Here is a 27,102-nt window from a genome sequence, read left to right as displayed (position 1 = left end):
CCACAATCTGTAAAGCAAGCTTGTTACTGAATTCCCCTTTTAGAAAATGGAAGTTCAGGGTGTGTGTGTGTGTGTGTGGGGTGTGTGTGTGGGTGTGTGTGGGTGTGTGTGTGTGTGTCAGGTGTGTGTGTGTGTCAGGTGTGTGTGTGTGTGTCAGGTGTGTGTGTGTGTCAGGTGTGTGTGTGTGTGTCAGGTGTGTGTGTGTGTCAGGTGTGTGTGTGTGTGTCAGGTGTGTGTGTGTGTGTGCGCGCACGCAGTTGCTTCAGTTGTGTGTGTGTGTTCAGTTGCTTCAGTTGTGTCCAACTCTGTGTGACCCCATGGACTGTAGCCCACCAGGCTCCTCTGTCCATGGGATTCTCCAGGTAAGAATAATGGAGTCGGTTGCCATTTCCTCCTCCATGGAAGTTCAGGGATACTTATAAAATTGGGACTCTCAGGGAGCACTTGTCGTGGTGAATTTTACAGAATTATAGAATTTTATAGTTTGTCATGATAATTGCCTCACCAGTATGTTAGTCACTCAGTCATGGTGACTCTTTATGACCCCATGGGCTGTGGCCCACCATGCTCCTCTGTCCATCGAATTCTCCAGGCAAGAATATTGGAGAGGGTAGCCACTCCCTTCTCCAGGGGATTTTCCCAACCCAGAGATCGAACCCAGTTCTCCTGAATTGCAGGCACATTCTTTACTGTTTGAGCCATCAGGGGAGCCCTGCCTCACCAGATCTCTGATTAATGATTAATTTTTTTTTCCTTCAATCCCAACAACACACATGTAGTTTTAGTTTCCATGTTTTTGTTTCTTTGCTTTTTAATGTTAAGAACATGCTTTTATGCAGATTGTTATGTAGTATGAGGCCGAGTTACTTTTTTAAAAGTGAATTACTTAAACCTGATATGTGAAAAGCAGTGAACAAGTAATAGTACAAATAGCAAGCAAGTATGGTGACAAATCAAGAAGGCAGTAGAATGACTATGTACAGAAAGCACAAAGTGCTACGGGGCAGAGAGCAGAAAAGACCTAGTTTTGCCTGCAGAAACCACAGAAGGCTTCCTGGGGGAGGTGACTCTGGCTTTGATTCTCAAAGACTGAGTAGTCATTGACAGGGTAGAAGGGCACAGTCCATAGGGTGAGACAGAGGGAAAGGAAATAGGACGGGCCACTTATGTTTATAAATATAGGAACAGGAAGTTGAGAGTGTGGATGGCTAGCCCAGAGTCTCATTCACAGGAGCAAAGGAATCCACCTGGAGAGGGTTAACCGGGATGAAGACTTTGAGGTCAGTAGTGATGGTCGGAAAACATTCATTTGCATGACATCTGAGGGCCTAGTGTTGTACAGTATCCCCCAGCTCATTCAGCAACCTCCAATGGACCTAAGAAGGTACCTGGGACCAGGTGTGCCTAGCAGGGTACATCGGGTTGAGCTTTCTTAAGGAAAACATTACATATAATTTATATAGAAATATCAATATTACAAATAATATTGTCTATTATTTATGTATTTTATGATATATATATATATATATATATATATAAATAAATTACACCTAATTTTAACGTTGCAAATCATGTTTTAAACATGGCATTGGGTCATCAGGAAGTAGTCCAGAGAGTAAGGGGGGTGAGGGTTGCTGCATGGGCTCCTCTCCTCTGTATCAACCAGAGCAACTTCTCCATCTTCTGATAAATATGTGTGTGTATGTGAATAGGTATGTGTACATACATATGTATATATATGTACATGTATATATGTATGTATATATATATATATATCTTCCCAAGTAGGATTCATTTCAGTTGGGATTCTAAACAAGTTTGAAAGCTTCTGATTTCAATAAGCAGCTCAGTGTTTCCCAAACTCCCTGCACTGGTTTAGAGACACTTATTTGAGGGGTTCTGGGATTCCCAGGTGGCGCTAGTGGAACCTGTCTGTCAATGTAGGAGACATAAGAGACGCGGGTTTGATCCCTGGGTGGGGAAGATCCCCTAGAGAAGGGCATGGGAACCACTCCAGTACTCTTTCCTGGAGAATTCCATGGACAGAGGAGCTTGGTGGGCTACAGTCCATGGGGTCACAAAGAGTCGGACACGACTGAAGTGACTGAGCAGGCACTCACCCTATAATTTCTGAACCCCTTTTTCTCCATAAGAGGGAGCTGGTATTCACAGAGGACAGTAAATAGGTCAGTGCAGATGGACCATTGGACTATTCTGGGTTCTACTCTCACTCTCCATATTTCATCCTTGGGATGCACATTCGCTACTCCCTTCTGCCTTCCCCAAGCTCATTTTTTCTCTGTCACCTGTGGTTGTTCTAAGAATACAGAAAGACCCTGGGATGGGACCTTTGGATTCTAAATGCTGACCCGCTGCACTGAAGTATAAGAATCATATTATTGCATTCATTTCTAACTTAGGCATACATTTTTCAAAGAGGTTCAGTGTATCTCCTTATGAAGTACATTTAAATAACCATAATTAGCCTCATTATCTGGGCAAAACAATGCCTAATGGCACAGATCTGAAGCTATTTCATTAAAAAAAAAAAAAAAAAAGACTCTCAGACTTGAGAACTTCCCAGGACCCATTTTGCTGTAGCAAAAGATTTTGCACCCAGTACAACCCTGTCACTCACAAACACAGCAATTTCTGGAGATTACTAGTCATTTTCATTAAAGGTAATTTCAGGGTGCTGTGTTTCACCTTATCACTCATGTTCCTGGGTCCTTGCCAGATGGCACCACAAGGAATAATTCAGGATGCCAGCCAGAGCCCCAGACCGGAAGGGTAAACCTGGATATTCCAGAGCAGACAACATCTCCCTAAATGACAGGGTGGAAGGAAGCTGGGGTGTTGGTCCTACAAGACAAGCAACGCTTAGCAGAAGATGCTGGGCTCCTTCTTTCCCCTGACTCGGGCTTCTGCTCCACTGAGTAGGATATGTTTGTCCAGCCTCTTCAGCTTGGGGCAGCAAAATCCTTGTAAGATGTCAGCCTTGTCTCATATCTCCCAACTCCCCATGTGAATGAACTCCGAAGGCAGCACAAAGCGTCTTAGAAGCTGAGCCCTGCAGAAAGCTTGCACTCATCCGGAATGCTTTACTAAACCAAGGAGACTTGGGGATGGGATGTTGGCACAGCTTCTCTTCAAACATATGAAACAAAGAATAGAGAATTGTGGCAACCATTTCGGTACCTGAAACTAAAGACTGAAATCCAACCTGGGTCTGTGTCTGATCTACCAACTTTTATGACTTGCACAGTCTCGTGTGAAATGCAAGTTCTCCTTTTAATTACATGTGCCATCAAGGTCAAGCCTGATAAAGAGAACTTGACAGGGCTGTACATTTCCAGAAATGTCTGGTCGGTGGGCCAACAACAGCAGTCTCACCTCGGGCTTGCTAGAAACGCATACACTGAGGCTGCATGCCACATTAACTAGGTCAGAATCTGCAGTCTAACAAGATCTCCACATGGTTCACAGGCACATTACAGTGTGAAAAGTGCTCTTTGACACCAGTCTGCTTGCCCAGTCCACCTCATGCTCATGTATGTGTATGTGTGTGTGTATGTGTGTTTGTTTATCTACCCTGCAACCTGACTGCATCAGCTGAGGGCCGCCAACCCACATCCTCCCCTCTGTGCAGAAACTCCTCTGGTGAAGAGCTGCTTGGATCCTGAAAGGTTATAACTGAGTCCATTCATTCCCAAGTCCAAAGAGACACCATCACCAGTCACAGCCAACACTGTCCAGTGGAAGTGATGGTGCTGCATGGCTTCGCTCCCACCTATGGAGACATGCAGGTAGAAAAATACTACATCAATCTTGGTTCCAAGCCAAGAGCAGATGAACAGCTACCCAGCTGGTGGCTTCTGTTTCTGGCCAAAGCACCGGCTGAACCCGAGCTCCTCCTTGCCAAAAACATGGGCATTCCGGGCTCTTACAGGACCACAAACATGCCTCTCCATTTCAGAGAGAAATGATCCATTCCTCTCACCTTCTGCTGCTGTGGGTTTTGAAGAGACTATCGCTGAACATCCCAACCAGGAATTTTGTCACCCTCACTAACAATATTTCAAGCCGAGTTTGATCCAGACATTCCAGGGTCAAAATGTTTCACATCTAATCTGTAGAGACTGGACACTTTTCCAAGGATTAAGCTGATACTCTCACTTGTCGAAGCTGATGTAAACAGCCCTAACAAACACAGAGCACCTAAAAATTAAAGACAGCATGATTCCCAACATGCTGATTCCTTGCTCCACTTCAGTGGGAAAAGAACTTGTTTCAGCCCAAACTGGTTTATGGTAAAATAAATAGATGTCATATATCACGCCTCCCCCGCAGCAGTTTTCTGAGTTTCCTAAGGACTGGAGCGGTAGAACATGGACTTTCAGTCTTTACACCCCAACAGCCAGCAGGCTGACTAGAACTCACAGGATCCACCAGTTATAGTGGCTTTCAGTACTTCTTGTGCTTCTTATTCATTTCTTTTGTAGTCAGTCCTGCCCTTTCCATCCTATATTCTTCTCACTAATTTATACAATCTTTTTGAGGAAAAAAAAAAGTTTTCAAATTTAAAACATGCTTACAAGAAGACTATTTCTTTTCTGAAAATGTTCCTTGTAAGCTAAAGGAAACTGTGTGTTTAGAGGAGGGGCGGGAGTGGGGTGGTTATACAATAAATCTTTACCTCAGGGAATCAGAAAAATATTGCATACCCTTCTCCTTCGAAATCTTTTGGGGAGTGTCTATGCAGTTCTGAAGATACATAAATTGCTTCAGCTGTAAGCGTTACTTGTGACCCAACTGCTCTGTGTGGCGGTAAATACTTCCTCAGGTGGAAGAGTCTTAAGGAGAGCCATTATGTAATTTGCTAAAGTAGTAAAGCGGCTTTCCCCGTGGAATGATTACAGCATTCTAAATATGGTCGATACCCATTTCTAAGGAAGCATCTTAATGGTCTAAGAGCCCGATACGCCATACATTCAATGTTGGTGTTCCTGGTACTCAGAGGTGGCACTGCGTGCTATTCAGCTTAAGGGACTATGACAAGAAAATACTGTTTTTGCTATAGGGATAATGACTTAGTTGACCATGAATAAATAAGAATGATTAAAGATTACTGACTGACAATAAAATCTTTTAGAGTAAGGAAAATATGTTTGTTGCCTCTGAATGAAAAAGGAGTGATGGCTAGTGAGAAAGATGGAGGCCATGTGAGGATCACCTAGACTCCCCGAGGTCGCTAAGGGAAGCATGTGTTTAGAGCTCACCAGAACAGCAGGGCAATGGCTTGTGGACTCTTAGCTGGGTCTTCATCACCAGCTCTTATGTTCAAACTGAGGTCAAGACACATGGGAGATTCCTTTTGTCAAAGAGGGAGGTTAGGAGAACAGATGAGTAAGGCGTGTCTTGTAAGAACGGGCTCCGCTGCACTCCCTGGGCAGCAGCCCCTGGTCTGGTTTCTCTAGGCCCCATGGAGGAAGAGTAAGACAAGCCACAGGGCAGGGAAGATGAACCTGGGTTCCTGCCCCTGGGCCTGTGGGAAGAGGAAAATCGAAACCGCCACCCTCCCAGAGAATAATCCTGAAGTAGCCTCTGGAAACTCTACCCCCTGGGTGGTGGGTCTGTGTAAGGCCGAGAAATGGTACCAATCTTCCTGGGGAGGGTGGTAGCATTGAGAGGCAATGGAGAGGAACACAGGGCTACTTACAGAGGTCAAACTCAAGAGCATGGTCCTCAATGAATGTTCCCTGTTAAATCTGAATGAACATTCACATCGCTCTAACAACACACAACCCTCAGAGCATCTGCAGGGAGGACGCTCCAGAGACGCACTTCAGCTGCCCAGGCAGGGCAACCCATACCATACTGTGCTTTAACTTGCCAAGTGAAACACCGCACATGCCAAAGGCTGGGGACACAAGTAAAGAGCAGTCCAGAACCAAAAGCTACATACAGTCCCTTAGTAAGCAAACCTGAACTTCGGAATTGCTTATGGCTCCAAAATGAGTTTACACAGGAATTCATTACGCAATTCCTACTACATGAGCAGCCTATCTCTTATGATTGAAGTCATTTATTTCTATACCATGTCTCCAGCTGAAATGAAGGAGACAGAAGGCTACTTGCCTGTTCATCAGGAACTGATAAAATAGTAACAGCGAATGTTTTTTAAATGATTCCTAAGTGCTAGTGTTACGTGATCCTCAGAACCCCTCAATGAATAGCTTCTGTTGGTATTCCTAGTGAACAGTTAAGTAAACTAAAGCACACAGGGGTGAACTGAGCTGCCCGACATCACATGGAAGCGGCAGAGCAAGGATTCGGACTCCCAGTCCCATTCCAGAGTCTCAGTGACTACCTTGTCCCTCATATGCATGCTGAGAGAAAGCAAACTCGAGAGATTACAAATTCAGCTCTCTTTTACTTTTTTAATCACTTGCTTCTGTCCTGTTTTTTCATCATCTCTCACCATACTGTGTGTGTGTGTGTGTGTGTGTGTGTGTGTGAGTGTGCCTGGAACTCCCAGGTGGCCCTAGTGGTAAAGAACTTGCCTGCCAGTGCAGGAGATGTAAGAGACACCGGTTTGATCCCTGGGTGGGGAAGATCCCCTGGAGGAGTAAATGGCAACCCATTCCAGTATTTTCGCCTGGAGAATCCCATAGACAGAGGAGCCTGGTGGGCTACACCCATGGAGTCGCAAAGAGTTGGACATGAGTGACAGAGCAAGCATGCACATGTGTGCCCTTTCCACTTTGCTCATCTCTACCTCCTCCTACAAACAAACTGCATGACCTCAGGGCACACCCCTGGGCCGGGCTCTCCTGCTCAGTGTTATTCCTCCACCAAATTCTTCCCCAGTAAGTCCCCTTGACCCACTAGGCCCTCCCCTTCCACTGAGCCTATCCGATGTGCTCGAGTATAAGACAAACTTCAAGGTCTAGTTCAAAAGTCCGGAGCTTTGACCAGTAGAGAGCTTTCCAACATGCTGTGGGGGACGTCTTCCTAATTCAGAGATGTGAGGAATGGAGACACACACCTCCCTACCCCCCACCCCGCCCATTCACATCCCACTGATGGTGCACAAGCTGTCTCTTCTTTATGGTCCATTCTAAAAAGCCTGCTCCTCTGGCCAACAATTCGTCACACTCATTCCATAACCACCCAAGGGCTGGGATGCACTGATTGCCCTCATTTCCATGTCTTCTGCCTACAGAGAAAATAATGCTTTTCAGAATATGAACGGGGGCCTGGAAATTGACCGTTATCCACTACCATTTCCCACGAAAGTGATACTAATATTTAGGACTTCATATGTCAACATCTCAAGGCCCAGGGCATACATTAAGAAGAGGAAAGCATCCGTAAGCTTTTATGGAAAAGGGAATAGAGGGGCATGGACAGAGCCGTTTGCTCATGCAGTGCCACTGAGGACACTGAGATGCAAGGAAATAAACAGCCCCCGTCCAAGCTGAATGCACAATATAGTTAATTTGGATACCCTAATCCCATGGGTTGAACGATTTCATTTTTTATGGTCAGTTCTGTTGCAGAAATGGATATTTGGGCTGTATTTACAGGACATCAAAACAGCTGGTTGAAAAGTAGTATTTACAGGACATCAAAACAGCTGGTTGAAAAGTAAGTGGATTCATTCAAACTGATTCCAGTAACACTCTGATTAAGTAGTGGGCAAGGGAAGGGGTGCACAAGGCTTTATTGAATTTTCTGGTTTGACGGCGTTACCTGGTAACATTTCTTTGTTTCATTCCTTACCGTTGAAATTCTTATTTTCAAAAACATATCACTTCACTCTGTTTATTTGGTGAAGCATGTTGAGCATGATTTAATCATTTTTCACTCAGATGGGAGTTCTGAAAGGGCTTTGGGTTCATTTTTCAGGCTGCTGGTGCTAACTGTAGAAAGACTGAAAGTGTAGAAATTCAGAACATTGGTTATCTTCCTGGAATTCTCTTAATTTCTTGAAAATGGATTGTTCTTTCCATCACTCTTCTCAAAATGCTGATTGAAGCTGTTTTCTTCTTCCCTATCTAAAAATGGGTGAACTAGAAGTGGGCCAATTTGAGTTTTCATTTTGAAATCATCAGAAAAACGTATAGAAAATACTTCTAAAACTTTGATCTTAAAAATATAATTGAAATAAGACTAATGTCTTTCCTAGTAGATAAATGCAAAGCACAGCCTTCTTGCTGACTGCAGATTTGGAAAGATCAGGTTGATTGGAAAATTTACAGCCAGTGATAGAAAGTATAGCAACTGCTGGTAACATTTATTCCCCCCTCCCGGGAGAGACCAAAAAGAGTCAGCCATTAAGCCAAAGGCTTTTCCTATCATAGATGTTTCAGTCCATGACCTTTCTGAACTGGTCTTTAGAGAAGCAACAGATAGATTGTGCAAATGCAGAAATTATAACAAGCTAGAAACTTGGATTCAAATACAAGGGCCTGAGACAAATCAAAGTCTTGTCCTGTTGAAAACTGATAAGTGCTTGTTTCTGGACATCTGCTGGTAACCTGTAGCTCACCAGATACAATGGCTCATTACCACCAGCAAGGGAGAAGCCTTGGTGCTGGACAGAAATGAGATTCCATTTCCAGGCATGAGCTTTTTCAGAAGCCGAGAGAAAGGAGAAGGGTATTTAGAATGGCAAATTCTGCCCACTATGGGCAGAATCCTGCTCTCCACTTTTCAAAACCTATTACATTTCTCAGTTCTCATTTATGGGGGAACTATAGAGATGCTGGAACAGGCCAGCTGGAGGGGCCTGACCTGTCATTAAACCCTGATCATTCCTTTTCTCCACTCTCCTGCTTTATAATATTTCCATTTCTTAGAATTTTCTAGAAGTAGATGAGCAAGAACAAAGCCTGTCACGAGAGGGGGTTCACAGTGGTTCAGACATGGACTGTGGAGTCAGATGGCCCGGCTTAGCTAGCTCAATGGCTGTGGAGTCCTACTTTACCTCTCTTCTCCCATCTGCAAAATGGGAAGAAAGAACGCACCTTCTCAGGCCACTCATGTGATGAGCTGGGCACAGCAAGCACTCTACAAATACTAAGCATTACCACTGATTAAACAAATTATCTTTAATTAACCATTTCAAATTATCCCCTCACTCCAATGTCTAACAGCTTATGACTCTTGTTCAACTTCATCCCACACTTTCCCTCTCTGTCCACTTTTCTCACAACTGACAAAAGAACCTTAATACTAATAGTTAACTGATGGATCATTGTAAGGGAGTGGCAGGTAACAGGAGAAGGCCTTGGAATAAGACAACACTAAAAAGAGTAGGAAACAGGTATCCTAAGCCTCCAGGAGCCCTCAGACATGAGAACATGGCATTCATGGAGGGTAGCCAAAAAAGAAATGATTCACGTAGACAATGGGGATTTGAAAACTGAGACAGTATACCAACAGCATACCAAGACTGGAGGTGGACAAGAAAAAGCCAGGAGTCACCCACATAAAAGACCTGGGGTGGAAATTTGAGCAAGGCCTATTGACCAAGTCAATGGTCTGGACCTCCTGGTTGACAGGCTGGTACTTCCACCTGCTCCAGGAAACAACGGCATGAGTAGAAAGTCACGGAGGACAGATTAACGCTAGTGAGAGCCTTCAGAGCAGTGGAGTCTTGGGCGACTGTTTTGCTAAAGTCGGCAGCCTCGGCATGCGCCTAAGTAGTTAAGGTTTTCCACCAGAGCAGACATTCTTTGAAGGTTGTGGGGATTCTTTCTGTGTCTTTCTGTGCACCATCACAGCCCTAGAACCTAGAATGAAGGATGGCTCACATTAGGAATCTGGTAAGTGTTTCTCGACTGATGGCTGTTTTACCCCAAAGAGACGGGTAGTCGTGGTGGTGGAATAGTGTGACTGTCACAGTAGTTTGAGGTGACGTCTCCCAGGGAACAGTCACTATCTCAGAGAACACTTAACAGGAAATACTTGTCAGGAAAAAAAAAAAAAAAGAGTTCTATTCTCCTTAGCAATGCAGCAGCCTAGATTTTAAGAATTTCCTGTGTTGCTGTCACCAAAAGTAAAGGAATATCATAGAAATTAAAATATTTCTTTAGCCCAACCCTATCTCTCATGGCCCACTGTTGTTTTCTGAAATGATGTGAAAATCTACCTGCTGTGTTTCTGTGTTTTCTTTGCAACAATACAGTCTCCTGCACAGTGTAACACAGCCTCAGAAAGCTCCTCCCCAAGGGTCTAAGGGTTTGCAATGAAGACTGAGTTCAGAGTTTAAAACTCTCTAGTATGTAATACGGAGAAGGCAATGGCACCCCACTCCACTACTCTTGCCTGGAAAATCCCATGGACGGAGGAGTCTGGTAGGCTACAGTCCATGGGGTCGCTAAGAGTCGGACACGACTGAGCGACTTCACTTTCACTTTTCCCTTTCATGCACTGGAGAAGGAAATGGCAACCCACTCCAGTATCCTTGCCTGGAGAATCCCAGGGATGGCGGAGCCTGATGGGCTGCCGTCTATGGGGTCGCACAGAGTTGGACACGACTGAAGCGGCTTAGCAGCAGCAGCAGCAGTATGTAACAGCCCAGTTGGCAATTCCAAGTGTCACATCAATTGCTGGTTTAAATGACATTCTATGAAAGAAGTTTATCCTATGAAATACAGGACACCAGCTGAGTTTAGATATGACCATTTTCCTGAATTCTATTATCTTGTAGAGCTGACTAGCTTTCAGTGCCGATCGTAAGATCATTGAGCAATGGAGGGGATGGTAGGGTGGTGGTGTTGACAATAGCATTTTCTTAAAGGTCCAACAGTGTGCTAATGAACACATGACATCTGATCCTCCCAACATCATTAGTACCACCATCCTGATTTTGTAAACAATTGAAAGGCAAGGAATCTGAGGCTTAGAGACCTGTCACAAGATCACGGCTTATAGAGCATAGCTAGGATTTCAGTCCCATAACTCGGACATGAGAGTTGTCTTGTTAACCCCAACTTCACATCACCTCCCACACCACTAAGTGGCATCTTTCTCATCTTTGGAGGAAGGCAAAGTCTGCATGATCTTCAGCATTTGTCCTCAGTCATCGTCTTTTCTCTGAATTTAAAGAGTGATCTGTGATCACAAGGTCTATTTCAAACCTTCCCTCTAAGCCTGAACAAACATCCCATTTCTTTTTTTCAAAACATCTGTTCTGCACTGGCCTCCTTGGGGAGAAGGAGGCGGCTACTGAACAACATCTCCCACCAGGCTTTGCTGTCAAGAGTCCCTCACTGCTTAAAGGCATACTTCTCAGTCTCCTGAAATCTATGTATCCAGAATGCCAATTCAGTCATTACTGAGACCTCCTACAGGAGTCACTGCCTCCTACAACAGGTGGAACACTCATGGGGATTGGGGTGTGGGATTTCAGGAAAGAAATCAAGGGGTCAGAAAGCAGTGAGCTGCAGAGAAGTTTCCTTGGAACTTCTTGTCCAGCTCTGCCTGGTAGAGAGGAGGTCGTCGGTCAACATTTGAGTGAGAAAGATCTATGACCCCTGACGTCAGTTCTACCTCTCTGAGACCTCTCTCACCCTATCAGTAAAGTTCAAAAAAACTAAAGTTCAATAACTTTAGTTCAAATAACTAAAGTTCATAATAACATCCTGTTATTATGACAGGATGTGTTCGTTAGTCTCCCTAACTCGTGATGTCTTTATTTTTTTTTAATTAGTTTATTTTCTATTTTTTAACTTTACAATATTGTATTTGTTTTGCCATACATTGACATGAATCCACCATGGGTATACATGTTTTCCCCTTCCAGAACCTCCCTTCCACCTCCCTCCCCATCCCATCCCTCCGGGTCATCCCAGTGTACCAGTCCCGAGCACCCTGTATCATGCATTGAACCTGGACTCATGATGTCTTTTTATGTTCAGTTCAGTCACTCAGTCATGTCCAACTCTTTGCGACCCCATGGACTGCAGCACGCCAGGCTTCCCTGTCTATCACCAACTCCTGGAGCTTCCTCAAACTCATGTCCATCGAGTCAGTGATGCCATCCAACCATCTTATCCTCTGTCATCCCCTTCTCCTCCTGCCTTCAGTCTTTCCCAGCATCAGCCTTTTAGTAAAGTTGGGATAATATTGGTACCTGCCTCGTACGGCTGGCTGGAAGGATTAAAGAGTTTGTAAATATCAGGTGCTTGAGACTTTCTTGTACATATTACGTGTTTAACAAATGCTGCTACATTCAGAGCCCAAGTTTGGACTCATTGATGCCTTGTCCAAGAGTCATATGTTCCTCAACTTCTTGAAAAGAACTATCAAGAGAAAAAAATGTTCATGTCCCATCAACTCAGCAGTGTTGATTGTCTCCACAAGGACTCACCCCACTCTGTTTTTGATCAACTCAGTTGGAATGCCCTTTGGGATATTGCAGGTCACTTGGGGTGTTGTGTACATAAGAGCTGCCTGGAAAAAATGTGACAGAGTGATAACAGCTCAATCTGTTTCATAACTAACCTGGGTAACATGGACCCAGAGGTCATAAACATTCATATGTCACAGTCACCCGAGGAAAGTTTTGGTCTCAGTCTTTCTGATCGGATCGGCTTGATTCTTGATCCAGTCTTCGCTTTATCAATGCAGACACAGCTTAATTCCAAACTGCAAATCTGAACAGTGGATAAATAAAGGAGAACTCATCTCAACTAATCTAACTGACAGTCTTAGGACGCTCATCAGTAGATATCCAATTTATTCAATCAAAATGGAAAAATGGATAAAGGCACTATATAAACAGATGCACAGTTAAAAAATTCCAGCAATTGATTTTGCTAACAACCCAACAATAAGTGAGTGTCCCTGAAATCAATGGTTACCAGCTCCAACACTGCACAGAGATGGCAGAGACTGTCTGTAGGAGTAGCAACAACCACTGATTATGTGCACAAGTCTGTCTGGCACAGTAAAACCCGTCACTTCTGCCACAGTAGAAAACACCAAGCCCTCCAGGTGACCGATGAAACCTCTCATAGCTCAGGATTTCAATATCACACTTCTGCAGAGATGAAATGCTGGCTGACGACAGTGGTGCAAGCGGATGGAAGTGGCAACATGTTGACAATGACTTGACAGAGCCCTTTTCCAATGAAATCTACCAGGTGCTCTGACCACTCCTCAAACCTCCTCAGGGATTGCTGTCGGCACCCTAACAAGCATCCAGTCATCAATGAGTTTAGTCTCATTGTACAGGCAGCCTGACACTGCTGAACAAGTCAGCTGAACCAAACACAACAGAACCTGATTGTCATGTCACATACAGCCCCTCCCAAATTAAACAGCACAGCTCTGTCCTCAAGGATCCTTCCCCGCCACAGTGACCAGACAGGCTCTTGCCTATGTTCTCATTCCCAGGACAGCGTGGTGGTGCTGAGGCCACAGGTGGCCCTAGGAGACGCTTGCTCCCGGATGGCCCCATTGTGGTTTCATCTTGGAATCCCACTCACTACAAACACAATCCTCATCCCTCTGTCAACTCCAAGCTGATCTCCCTTCCTGCACTTCCCATCTCCCACCTCTCTCCTTCTGTCAAATATGGGTAAGATGCTCATGTTTCATCCAAAAATCCAGAACCTTATACCCAGCATAAAATACTCTTGGCAATCAGATTAACTTCCCTTCCATCTCTCTCCCAGCATTCTTTCTTCTCTTCGTAAACCCTCGCCAAACTCCTCAAACTTTTTTCTCTTCTCTCAAAACCCTGAGCTTTTTCACAGAAAAAACTAATGTGGCACCCTCCAGGTAGAAGGGTGCCCTGACACCCATGTCTCCAGGCAGGGAAATATCTCTAGTTCACTGTTCAAGACACAATTCCGTATTCCCTCTACTTTGAAACCTCTCCCGAGTGTCTCGGGCAAGATTTTCCACCTTCCTCTGTGCGCACATTAGTGATGTCACCTCCTGCCAGGGTTGGAATTCTCCAAGCACATTTCACTCTTTGTTCCAGCCACCCTGGCCTCTCAGCTGCCAGCTTCACTCAGGGCTTTGCCCCTGCCGTCACTCTGTGGCCCAAATATCTGCATAGCGTCTCTCATCTCCTTTCAAACTCGGCTCAAATGACATCCCCCTCTGAATCTCAATGGCCACCTTTCCTAGGACAGGGGTCTTTGCCCAAGTCCCTCTCTACTCGCTCTGGCCACCTTTTCTCTGGTATTTGAGATCACCTGACCTCATCATGGTATTGAGTCTCATTATTCATGGATCCCCAGTTTGCCAACTCAACTATTTGCTGAAACTGCTTGTAACACCAAAAGCAACACTGCAGTGTTTTTCCAAGTGTTTGTGGACCTATTCAGGGCAGGGGCATATTTGTCACTGAATATATGAAGTCTCAGAGTAGGTCAACAGGGTGATATGTCACCTGCTTTTTTCAGCTCTTATGTGCCAAAAAAAAAAAAGTGTGCTCCTGCATTCTATTGAATACCTGTGCTTCACGTATTTGTACTTTTTTGGGTGATTTTACTGTTTCACTGAGCAGAGTGAAGTGCTGTCTGAGAAAAGTGAAAGTCGCTCAGACTCTTTGTGACCCCTTTGATTGCTGCGATCCTACAGACTGTAACCCGCCAGGCTCCCCTGTCCATGGGATTCTCCAGGCAAGAACACCGGAGTGGGTTGTCCTGCCCTCCTCCAGGGGATCTTCCCAACCCATCTAAGCCACCAGGGAAGCCGGAAGTGCTGTCTAGGGTTCCTTAAGTAAGGGAAGGTTAGATGTGCGTTCCAGCGGAAAAGAAACCTGTTAGGTAAGCTTTGTTCAAGCATGGATTACAAACTCAATGTTCGCAGTGACTTCACAGGATACAACTGCCATTAACAAGAATTGGCTACACCTATTTTTTGTAAAAAAAAACAATCCGCCTTCCTGCAGTAGACTGTAAGTGCCTCTCTCAAAGGAGAGAGTGCGCCCCAGCATAATGTAGCTATATTGTCCCTGCCTGTAACAGTGTCTGACACACAGCAGATGCTCCATAAATATGTGCTGAACTGCACTGAACCACAGACTATTTCAGAACAGACACTACTTTTCTCTGCCTTCGTGCCACCAGTTTTTAGCCAAACCACTATCACACTTGAATTTTTGGTAACAGCTGATGAAATAAAGGGATGGATAAATAGACTTGTGGAATTCCTGCCCCCAAAGAGTAAGGCCTGGATTTTAGGTCCAGCTTTTCATCCAGGATCACTAGGTACTATTCTGCTACTATTTTATCACTATTGCCTTATTTGTAATGTTACCCGTAAGAAGGGCTTTAATGCACATCTTCAGTCTTGGACGCATCACTGCACTGCATGCAAAACATGCTCCGAAATTCTGGGATCCATGATATACGGAAACTGCCAATACACAAAAGGATCTCACTGCCTGGGCAAAGTGCACATGAAAAAGTAGAAATCTGTGTTGCAGTATTTCAGTGCGTCGTTCTTTTCCAAGGCCAAACATATATAACACGTCGTTGCTCAGTCGTGTCTGACTCTTTGTGACCCCATGGACTGTAGCCAACTAGGCTCCTCTGTCCATGGGATTTTCCAGGCAAGAGTACTGGAGTGGGTTGCCATTTCCTTCTCCAGGGGATCTTCCTGACCCAGGGGTTGAACTCCGGTCTCCCGCATTGCAGGCAGACACTTTACCCTGTAAGCCACCAGGGAAGCCCAAACATATATGGCCTCAATCAAATTACCTAGACTTCAGCTTCACTAAGCAAAAACCTGTTTCAAAACAGAGACTTTGTATATTTTGCCTTAAATGCACATTTTAAGAATTGTGTAAACCTGTGCTTGACATTCTACATCTTAAAGTACCAATTAGGTTTTTTCAAAGAAACACTAAAATGTTCATTGACTCCTTTCATGTCAGAATTGAAAATTGATTTCTCAATTTTAGCTGGGCTATTTTGGCCCTTCTTGGATGCTAAGTGGGGAAAAATAGTGCTGTGGTTTAACTTACAAATGAAATCTGAGGCGCTGGAACAATGGTTAGTTTTGTATATAACAGCACCACAGGGACACTGCGGGGAGAAAAAAAAAATGGTGGCCAAGTCCACGAGGTTTCCGTGTATTTTCTTGTGCTCCATTTTCCCCTACGATCCTCCCAGAGCTGACAGGGACTTCAGAGAGCAGAGGCCCTTCTACGGTAACACACATTAAGTAATACATACATTATTGCACACAGTAGTAAATATGGAACAATGACGTTGTATGACACATTTCCTTGGCACTTGGAAGAGAAGGTCTCTACCTTCCTGACAGTGACAGGTACCTATATCTACACACACATTTGAATTTTTTTTAAAGTGCTCAATAAAACACATGGTCTTTGTTACTAAAGTACTGAATTCCTTGTTTTTTAAGAAAAATAAGAAATTGAATGTAGACAAGAGAAAACAACCCTATTTAGTTTTACTTACTGTTTCCTGTAATTCATTGGTTCTGATTCTATCCATTAGATTATGTCTCCTCCTTTTTTGCCCCTTATCCTTTATTTCCTATAGTCTGAGTGACAAACATTTCATAGAAAACACTGTGAGAAATTTTTGTGGGGCAAAAAGGCTCAGAGAAAATTGAAAAGAAACTAGTAGTTCACTGAAGGTGATTGAGCTTGATTTTGACAGAACACCAAGAATAAGTCGGAATGTCTGAGCTTTCTTAACTAGCAAAAGTGAGTTAGTAATTCATTCCCAAACCAGTGTCTGCAGCACTGCCTCACTGTGAATACCAGCTCCTAAAGGTTCTCTTGCTTTCAGAACTTCTGATACAGATGGCTTTAAAAATTCCATTAGGGACCACGCCTAATACTCATTGTTCCTTCACACTCATAATCTTATAACAGAAAAATATTTTTATTTAACACTAAAAATCATACTTCCTTACCGAGTATTTCACTGCATGACTGTTTTGAACTAAGCAATTTTCTTTCCTAGGCCATAAACTACATTGCTATTCAAGTAAATGGAATTATCAGACACCATAGGCGCGTATTTTATTTACTTCTAAGGCTAGAATGGTTCAAAAATAAACATTCTAATAATTGGACAGTGCTCTGAAAAGTACAGAAATTGTCATTCTAGCAGTTTAAGGTTTTTGAACGCAAGCCAATGAAACAATGCCATTTGCAGCAACATAGAAGGACCCAGAGATTGTCATACTGAGCAGTGTCAGACAAATATCATACCACTTATATGTGGAATCTAAAATAATGTCACAAATGAAGTTACTTACAAAACAGAAACAAACTCACAGACTTAGAGAACGAATTCATGGTTATCAGAAGGGAAGGATGGGGAGAAGGTATAGTTAGGGAGTTTGGGATGGGCATGTACACACTGCTATATTTAAAATGCATAACCAACAAGGATCTCCTGTATAGCGCAGGGAACTCTGCTTAATGCTATGTGCCAGCCTGGATGGGAGGGGAGTTTGGGGCAGAATGGATACATGTATATGTATGGCTGAGTGGCTCTGCTGTGCACCTGAAACTATCAAAACATTGTTAATTGGCTATACTTCAATATGAAACAAAAAGTTTAAATAAAATTAAAAAATACTCATGGTAGGATCTACACAACTCTGTTATTTTGCTGCCAAGTTTCTAAGCTGTTCTGCAGAGAAAGCATGCATGGGTGCTAAGCATATGTATGGAACTTTGTAATTTAAAGAGACAGTTATGCATTATGTTATCAGATGAGAAACTGGGATATTTCGTACATTTGTGCCATTAACAAGCTGCAGGGTAATAATTGTTCTACCTATTTTACAAAGGTTTGGAGAAGTTCAGTGTGTCATGGGACAGGTCTAGGTTACACCTCGAGTAAGGGCTAGAGCTCAATCAGACCCTGGGTCAGGTGAGCCCAACGCAGCATCAGGAGCCCTCATCTCCAGGTTACTAGAGAACACAACAGACAGTCCACTCCAGCAACAGTGAATTCCCATCATCATTCTCACTTCTAGAGAAGTGACAATTCTTCACTTTTTTACTATGACCTCATCTTTAAATGCAAATGAACACTCAGATTTGCAACTCGTGGACATTATCTTCTAGCCCAACTCTTTCTACTCTTTCTACTAAGACTCTTACAATGACTATTCCTCCTGAATAATTTGTGTTTTATAGTAAAAAGTTTGAGGAATTTCAAATACGTTGGGCTTTTTCCACTAGACAGCTACGGTTATACAGAAAACAATCTTAATTAACCATGCAAAGAAGCAGTCTCAGATATCTAGGTCAGGATCAGCTTCTGGGTTCCCTGTTTCTTTTCCTTCCCTTTATCTTGAGGATGGATTACAACGTGGGCATTTGACAAGGCATGCTGTGACTATTTCTTGCAACTCTAAAGCTGGGGTTTTCTAGATGCAACACTGTAAATTAAGCTTCAGAGCTAAAAAAAAAAAAAAACATATATATATATGCATATATTTAGAAAGTTTTCCTACGTGACCACAAACCAAGAACTGTTAAAGACAATGAAGGCCGTGTTAACAATGGGAATATTTTTAGAAGACTGAGGCATTAATGGAGTCATGCATTTATTGACTGAAGACGCACAATGACCAGCTTCATGACTCGATTTTCTGGGGGATCCCCAATTTCATATAATTATATTGAAAATCTGTATTATATATAACAACATAATACGTTTCCCTCTAGTTTTAGTTAATAAACGCAACATGATTTAATAGGGAAATAAGCCTATGTCTTCAAACCGGAAATTGTCAAGAGACTCTCAATATTTAATCCAGAACCTAAGATCAGTCTTGTTGTAGGCTGTACATAAGCGTATATACTTCTGTAATATACTGACTGCCTTACTCAAAGTACAAAGTCTCTTTTAGTATGTCACTGTGGCTCTTTCTTGCCTCTGAATTCACACATGAATCCCTACTTACTATAAAGCACAGGAAGCTCAGCTCAGTGCTCTGTGATGACCTAGATAGCTGGGATGGCGATAGGATATACGTATACATATAGCTGGTTCACTTCACTGTACAGCAGAAACTAACACAGCATTGTAAAGCAATTATACTCCAATAACAACAACAAAGTTTTGGAAGAATTCTCGCTACATGTTTGTGTTAAATGAACAAAAGATTTACAACCTAAGAAGAGTAAGCAAAGTCATCAATAAACGCTACATGATGGTTATCTTGTGTCCAACAGAAGCTGATGCAAAACCACAAAGATTTAAAGAATAAAGACCATATCACTTGACAGCAATGTGTATGACTTGATATTGGGAACTAGAATATAAAGCAGAGACATACCTTGGGATCTCGGTGTCTTTGTTTCCATTAGGAAGACAGGAAAGGGTCTGACTTGCTCATCAGCTGCTCCTCAGTGCCTTGCCTCTTGTCTGCCATATGGTAGGCAACTGACGCATACCTACCAAAAAAATGAATGAATGAGTGAAGATGAGTCCCAAATTCACTGCACCAAATATAAAAAGAATGTAGTCTACATTTAAGGAAAACAAAATAGTCTATGAATGTTGAGATTCCTGGCAGATTTTTGGTAAGCTTCAAACCTTGACGGAAACAATTCTGCAAATTACCATTTACAAGTTACTGATGAGAACACTATAAAAGTCAGTCTATAGTAATTTGATTGTGTAAATCAAAACCAGAGAAGGCACTCTGGTTGGTCTAGCCTACTGTCAACCTAAATTAATTCCAGTGACCCAGGACAGACCTTTGCCAAGCAAGAGCCATTTATTATGAGAAGGTCTGGGAGATCACAAAAGGAAATTTACTACAACATGGGTGGGTCCTTTAAGCTAATTGGAAAGCATGAGACCCACTGATAAATTTACTAATGGTGTGGACCATAAAAAAGCTTGGAAATAGGTCAGAATAGAGAACCCAGATGGTTTCAGAATTGCTGGGCACAGCAGATTCTAGCAGATAAAATCCTATAGTTAGGCAGAGCAATCCAGTGCCATTTGCACAGTCCCATCTTGACTTGGCATCCAAAGTCATCACAGATCTAATTCTGCTTCTACCCTTGTTCACAGAGTCACTGTCACAACTGACTCTCTCACATTTATCTTTCAGGCCCTGCTGCAAAAAAGAAGTATGTCAGTTATAATAACCTGGTTATCTAACCTGTTCCATTCCATGGAACCATGGAGGACGACAACCCTCAGTTATTTTGTCACCCAACCTGGCCTTGGACTCTTTTGGTCCAGCCTGCTGCCCATCACCGGAGGAGCATCCCCGGCCGGGAGACCAACGGTAGAGGATCCAAGTGTCCTACACAGCTGCTTTATGAAATATTCTTACTTTATCTTGGCTTAATAAGTCACTGGCATCAGCACTGCCAACTTGGCTGCAACTCTGGACTTTCCCTACCAAAGGGAGCATTGAGACTCAAGTCCCACCCAGGCTCTTGAGGGTGAACCCCTTGAGAGCCTCAATGACCGTTTTTGGGGCTGCCCAGTCTTTCTACGTCTGTACTTCCAGGCTGCAAGGTTTTGAAATTTTCTGTACAGTTTGTGAGGACTTTTGCACTTTGCCATCCAATGTTGTACCTTGGTTCACTGTTTGTTTTCGAATGCCCTGTTTTCACAGAACCCTATTCTTTCAGATGGTGGGATCTTTGGGGAAAACTTTGAAATGATTACAATTTTAAAAGGCTCTCGGCAGACTAAAAAGGAAAAATGTATGTACGTGACTGTATAATTATGATTATAGTACCGCTGCAAATCATGTTATTTTTTTTTAAAGACAAAAAAAAAAAAGATATTTAAAGACCAAAAACTGTGCTGAGAAAAGTATACCCTACCTGTCTTTGGTATGAGATAGGCCACAAGGGAAAAAAGTATTGGCTGAACGGAATAGAGGTCTTGATCTTGGGAATGCATGCCAGTAATGTATTTTACAGTACACGTTACTCATTTATGTTCAATATTTGTATTTGTGTTCCCTTTTGTTACTTTAATTAGGATATGGGTATTTTGCAATAATTTTAATAATGATTAAACTATTTGAAGGAAAGAATATGGATTTTTCATGTCTTGAGGTTTGGTTCATGCCCCCCCATGACTGATCAGTGTGATAAGGACTTTAAAAAAAAGAGCATGTATGTTTTTTACTGTTTGTAAGAAGTACTTTCGTTAATCCTGCTGCTCATGTGCCAATTTAGTGGAGAAACACCCTTGCTGAAAAATCCCCCTTTCCATTCTCTTTCAATTCTGTGATATTGTCCAAGAATGTATCAATAAAATACTTTGGTTAACTTTTTTATTTCCTGCAATAAATATTTTTAGTTGTTTATCCCTTTTTAGTGACAGCTGCTTTCATACTTAAGTTAGGGAACCACGTGGACAGCCAAGCCTGTTAAAAGCTCACATCTTACCCCACAAATGAAGATGTAGCTGACAGACATTTATTAACCCGTTGTCATCATTTAAGTCTCTAAGTTGTGTCTGACAGTCCTGTGACCCCATGGACTGTAGCCCACCAGGGACCTCTATCCATGGGATTTTGCAGGAAAGAATACTGGAGCAGGTGGATCATTTCCTTCTCCAGGGGATCTTCTCAACCCAATTATTGAACCTGCATCTCCTGTACTGGCAGTTGGATTCTTTATCCCTGAGCCACCAGGGAAGCCCATATATTAACCCAAAGGTGCTAAATTCTCTCATAGAAAAGCTGCTTCTAAGCCTGCACATTCCATTTCTTCATAATTGAAGTTGAGACCTAACCATCTCAGATACTTTCTCAGAGAGTTATCTATCCAAAATAGCAAGAATGCAAGAGGGACGAGAAAAATAAAGAAGCAACACAAGCTTCAATAAATAGCAGTCTAGGTCAATGTAGTAAAATGATAATCATATCCCTAAAACTTAACCAAAGAAGAAGCAAATAAAGATAACTAGTATACAGCATTTGTCTATATTTTTAAATAAATAGGTTGGCCATGCAGATGATAAGATTAAGACTTGGGGTTACCAAAGTTCAACAGGAGGGAATGGCCTCATAGATCAACTTGTAGCAACTTGGGTTTCAGAAGCACAAAATAACCTCCCTTTGCAGAGAGTGATACTGGTCCTTAGCACTCAGGATTAGACTGTAAAATCCAAAGTGAATTTCAAGAAACCATTGTGCATCTAAGTGTAACTCATTTTCAACTGTGATTAATAAAACCCGCACCTAATTCCACCTTTGTCATCTTCTGACCTCTTCCTGCTACCCCTCAGCTCTCTCAGCCCAGGTAATGTATGTGCAAAGAATAGAAAACTCATTTCACCATCAGCTGAGAAAAACTAATCTATCCCCCAGGTTCTCCTGTCCCTCAAACATCCTTCAAATATTGCCATTTTGCAAATACATTTTGCAAACCTCCACTCATTCTGGACTGAGGGTTAGGGTTGTAGGTTCGCATCATTGTTTCATGGATGTCTGTGTTTTTGCTCCCTGCTGCTGGTGCTGCTGCTAAGTCACGTCAGTCGTGTCCGACTCTGTGCGACCCCATAGACAGGAGCCCACCAGGCTCCTCTGTCCTTGGGATTTTCCAGGCAAGAGTAGTGGAGTGGGTTGCCATTTCCTTCTCCATTTGCTCCCTAGAATTCTTTAAAATCAACTTCAGGCAAAGTTTTCTATGTACCCACTAGGGTCTGTTTAAATTGTTTTCCTCCAAAAAATGGAGTCAGGACCAGACAACTCAGAATTCTACTCTTAAGTCCCTCCCCCTGCTCTTGGGTTTGCCATCTTTTTGTTTCCAGACTCAGGTTCATTACCATATTTTAACTTTTTGGAATCCGTCTTTCCGAAGTCTCATGTGGCCACCAGGCTACATGCAGGCTGCTGCCCCGGGCTCCAGAGCCCAGATGATACTGGTGTTTTCCCCTAAGCTTCCTTTTGAGCAGGTCCTCCTTGCCGGTCCGAATCATCAGGTTCAGGAAGCACTCATCTTCTCTTCACCGCCCCCTTGGGTGTGAAGACAGTGCTAGAGCATTCAGTCAACAAATGATCTGAGCACCTACTGTGTATCAGACACTATTCTATATTCTTAGGGAAACAGCACTTAGACAGGAAGTCACACCCCTTGCCTTCAAGAAGCCTGCATTCAAGAGGATTGTCAAGCATTTCTTGGATGCTGCTCTTCCCTGGTGGCTCAGACGGTAAAGAATCCGCCTTCAATGAGGGAGACCTGAGTTCGATCCCTGGGTTGGGAAGATCCCCTGGAGGAGGGCATGGCAACCCACTCCAGTATTCTTGCCTGGAGAATCCCATGGACAGAGGAGTCTGGCAAGCTACAGTCCATGGGGTCACAAAATGACTAAGCACGGCACAGCGCTTTGACCCAGAGGTGATCTTGTTAGGAGAGACAACCCAATTCACTGTAGAAATACGCAAATTTAGAGCTGGCCTTTCCTCAGTGAGCTTTTTGTCTTCCTCCACTGAGTTTCTTCTCTTTCCCACAGCCCCCTCACTTCCACTTAGAAAGCCGGACCATGTCGATTCTTTATTCTGCTTCTTGTTCCTTTGTGTTTGTTACCCTGTGGGCTCCAAGAGCACATGGAGAGCCAAGGAGGAAGACCCACAGCCGGGCACACACCTGGTTCCACAGCTGAGAAACTGCATTTGCCTCTCAACTGCAGAGATCTATTTAGGACCAGAAAAGGAAATCCCAGGGAATGATTATTCTAACTTTGAGTGAGCCAGCAAGCCACATCCACTATTAGAGTAACTGGCACATTACTGTTCACCTTCTCCTTCAAACAGGCAGGGCTTTTCAGCAGGTTCTGCGCTGGCTACTGAGCAGGACAATGACAGAGTCCATCACAGTGACTGTCACCCTCCCGGTGAACATATACTACCAGAGAAACTGGTCAGGCAAACCGCACTGGCCCTTGAGCCAAGGGAGGTGGGCTGCCTTTGCTATTGCCTGGACGTTTCATGCATAAATTCATCAGGTACTTGGTATGTGCTTAGAACTGTGTTAACTGATTCTTATTCATCCCATTTAATCTTAAAAACAGCTCTATGTGGGAGAGATTAATATTATCCTCATTTTCAAGAGTAAAAATGAGAACGAGTCCCCTACTATTGTGCAGATGATAAGTAGCAAAGCTGGGACTGGAGGGCTTCCCAGGTGGTGCTAGTGCTAAAACACCTGCCTGCCAAAGCAGGAGACGTAAGAGAAACGGGTTCAATCCCTGGATTGGGAAGATCCCCTGGAGAAGGGCAACCCGCTCCAGTATTCCTGCCTGGGAAATCCCATGGACAGAGGAGCCTGGAGGGCTACAGTCCATAGAGAGTCACAAAGAGTCAGACACGACTGAAGTGACTTAGCACACACGCACACAAAGCTGGGACTGGAAGCCAGATCTCACTGACTCTGGACCCAATACTATAAAACATTCAATTGTAATGCCCAGAAAATGCTGTCCTATTCTCCCTGAAACAGCAATTGCAATCATCATAAATAAAATAATAAATATCTAACCACAATAAGATTTTATAAGTATCTGTATGAAATATATACTATAATAATTACTATAAGGATAGATTCTTAAAATAGTATTTATAGTAATTAAGAATGTTATAGAAAAATGCCCATACAGTTATTTTCAATACGATTCTAATTATATCAATACACGTGCATATGCCAAGGTAAATTGAACAAAATACACAAAATGAACTAGGCAAAGATTAATGATTATTTTTTACTCAATTTGTTTTCCCTGTACTTGTAGTTTCCTTTGCAATGAACACACACTACATTTATAAATCAGTGGGAAATGCTAATTTTAAAACCACCCTGTGGTTTCTGCTAAGATGGCAAGCTAGCACAGCATGTCCTGGCTTCATACTTAAAATCATCTCTGGAGGTAAATTCTACAGCACCGCTTCTGAACTCTGCACTGATGTTAGAATTTCCTGGGACTTTTGAAAAATACTGGTCTGCAGCCTCTACCCCAGGTTGATTAAAACAGAAATTTTGGAGGAAGACTTAGACATTCATGTAGTTTTTAAATCTCTCCACACATGGTTTTAAGAAAAATGTGGATACGAGGGATAAGGAGTTGAATGGATACTAGGAATTCTGAATGATGAATCGTCCCCACCCACCACATCACTCACCTCCCATGGTCCCCTAGCATGGATTACTGAACAGAAAAGCCAACACCCCAGTGGGCCAGAGTGAGGGCCCAGAAATGGAGTTGTGCGTATGGATCTTTCTCATGGACAAAATTTTACAAAAGCATTACACTCGCCCATATTATACACAATCAATTCCAGAGTGATTAAGGATAAAAATGTCAAAAAATTTTTTAAAAAGGCTCATAGAGGAGTATATTTCTGTCCTTGGGTGCAAAAAAACATTTTCTTACAGAAGACAGAAAGAAAGATCACCATGAAAGGAACAATTCCTTTTGATTATATTAAAATTGAGCACCGTTCATTAAAAAACACTTTAAAGCAAGTTCAAGCAAACTACTATCTATAAGAAGGTATTCACAATACATACACCAACAAAGGATTAATATTATAAATATATATTAGTAATACATCTACATATACACAAGGTATATATGAGAAATATATTCATTGGAAAGACTGATGCTGAAGCTCCAATTCTTTGGCCACCTGATGTGCAAAGCCAACTCATTTGAAAAGACCCTGATGCTGAGAAAGATTGAGGGCAGAAGGAGACTGGGGCGACAGAGGATGACATGGTTGGATAGCACCACTGACTCAACGGACATGAGTCTGAGCAAGCTCTGGGAGATGGTAAAGGACAGGGAAGCCTGATGTGATGCAGTCCATGGGGTTGCAAAGAGTCGACATGACTGAGCAACTGAACAACAACTACAATCAAATAAAGGTCCTGAACTTCACTCTGACTGGATTAAATGAGAAAGATACCTGTTGATGAACTAGTCACTGCAACAATAAGGTGGGGTTAAGCCTAGGTACTAACCATCCCTCTGTCAATTCGAGTAGGTGCTTTAGTCGCGAAGTCATATCTGACTCTTTGTGACCCCATGGACTGTGACCTACCAGGCTTCTCTGTCCATGAGATTTCTCAGGCAAGAATACTGGAGGGAGTTGCCATTTCCTTCTCCTGGAGATCTTCCCACCCCAGGGATCGAACTTGCATCTCTTGCATTGGCAGGCAGATTCTTTACCACTGAGATGCCAGGGAAGCCCTCAACTCCAGTAAGTAATATACACATGAACCTTCAAGTTGTGAACTTTCAAAGATATGAATGTGCTGGCTGTGGTACTGTACTACTTTATTTTTCAAGGAACTGTATGGTAGGAAAAAAAATCTTTATTTTTTATGTTTGTCTGTTTTTTTTATGTATTATTTGTGTGAAAAGTATTATAAACCTATTACAGTATGGTGATACACAGCCAAATGTGTTAGCTGTATACCTAGGCTAACTTAATTGGACTTATGAACAAATTGGACTTAAGGATGAACTTCTGGAATGAAACTCATTCACATGTAGGAGACATAGTGCGTGGGTATGTGTGGCTGTGTGTGTGCAGAGGCACATACGCTCAGTAGTGCTTGACTCTCTGTGACCCCTTGGACTGTAGCCTGCCAGGCTCCTCCGTACCTGGGATTCCCCAAGCAAGAACACTGGAGTGGGGTGCCATGTCCTCCTCTAGGAGATCTTCCTGACCCAGGGATCAAACCCAGGTCTCTTACATCTGCTGCACTGGCAGGCAGATTTTTTTTTTATCACTAGCACCACCTGGAAAGCCCCATCCCAGGGAAACTGAGATGGCTGATTCTATTAAATAGTAATCCTGAGCAAGTCATCTCATTCTAATGTTACTGGCCTCCTGCTCCTTCCTTTTTGAACAGAAGAAATCTTGACCATAGGTCAGAATAAAGCTCAGGTTTCATACCTGGGTAAGTTCCTGTGTATATTTCCAGAGGGAACTTGGCAGAGCTATGTATAAATCTAGCACTAAGATTTCTTAATGCTACTCATGCCAGTCAGGAAGCCACAGTTAGAACCAGACATGGAACAACTGACTGTTTCAAAATTGGGAAAGGAGTACGACAAGGTTGTATATTGTCATCCTGCTTATTTA

General features: G+C 42.9%; 2 protein-coding genes across 3 annotated transcripts in view; one reads left to right on the top strand and one right to left on the bottom strand.

Moving 5' to 3' along the window:
* The window catches only part of GRM7 (glutamate metabotropic receptor 7), an 896,695-nt gene extending 876,019 nt beyond the window's left edge, over positions 1–20,676 (top strand). For both annotated transcript variants that reach the window (XM_081528173.1, XM_081528175.1), the window contains one exon: positions 20,095–20,676. In XM_081528173.1, the coding sequence (XP_081384299.1) occupies positions 20,095–20,144 (50 nt within the window). In that variant the 3' untranslated portion in view covers positions 20,145–20,676. The remainder of the gene's footprint in view (positions 1–20,094) is intronic.
* The window catches only part of LOC145521035 (uncharacterized), a 520,776-nt gene that overhangs the window by 105,141 nt on the left and 388,533 nt on the right, over positions 1–27,102 (bottom strand). The window contains exon 6 of the mRNA XM_081528702.1: positions 19,309–19,426. The gene's annotated coding sequence lies outside the window, so the exon portion shown is untranslated. The remainder of the gene's footprint in view (positions 1–19,308; positions 19,427–27,102) is intronic.

This window comes from Giraffa tippelskirchi, chromosome 9 (genome assembly GCF_054371585.1).
Source record: "Giraffa tippelskirchi isolate mGirTip1 chromosome 9, T2T-mGirTip1v1.2.pri, whole genome shotgun sequence".
NCBI classification, from domain to species: Eukaryota; Metazoa; Chordata; class Mammalia; order Artiodactyla; family Giraffidae; genus Giraffa; species Giraffa tippelskirchi.
This window is presented reverse-complemented; position numbering and strand designations above follow the sequence as displayed.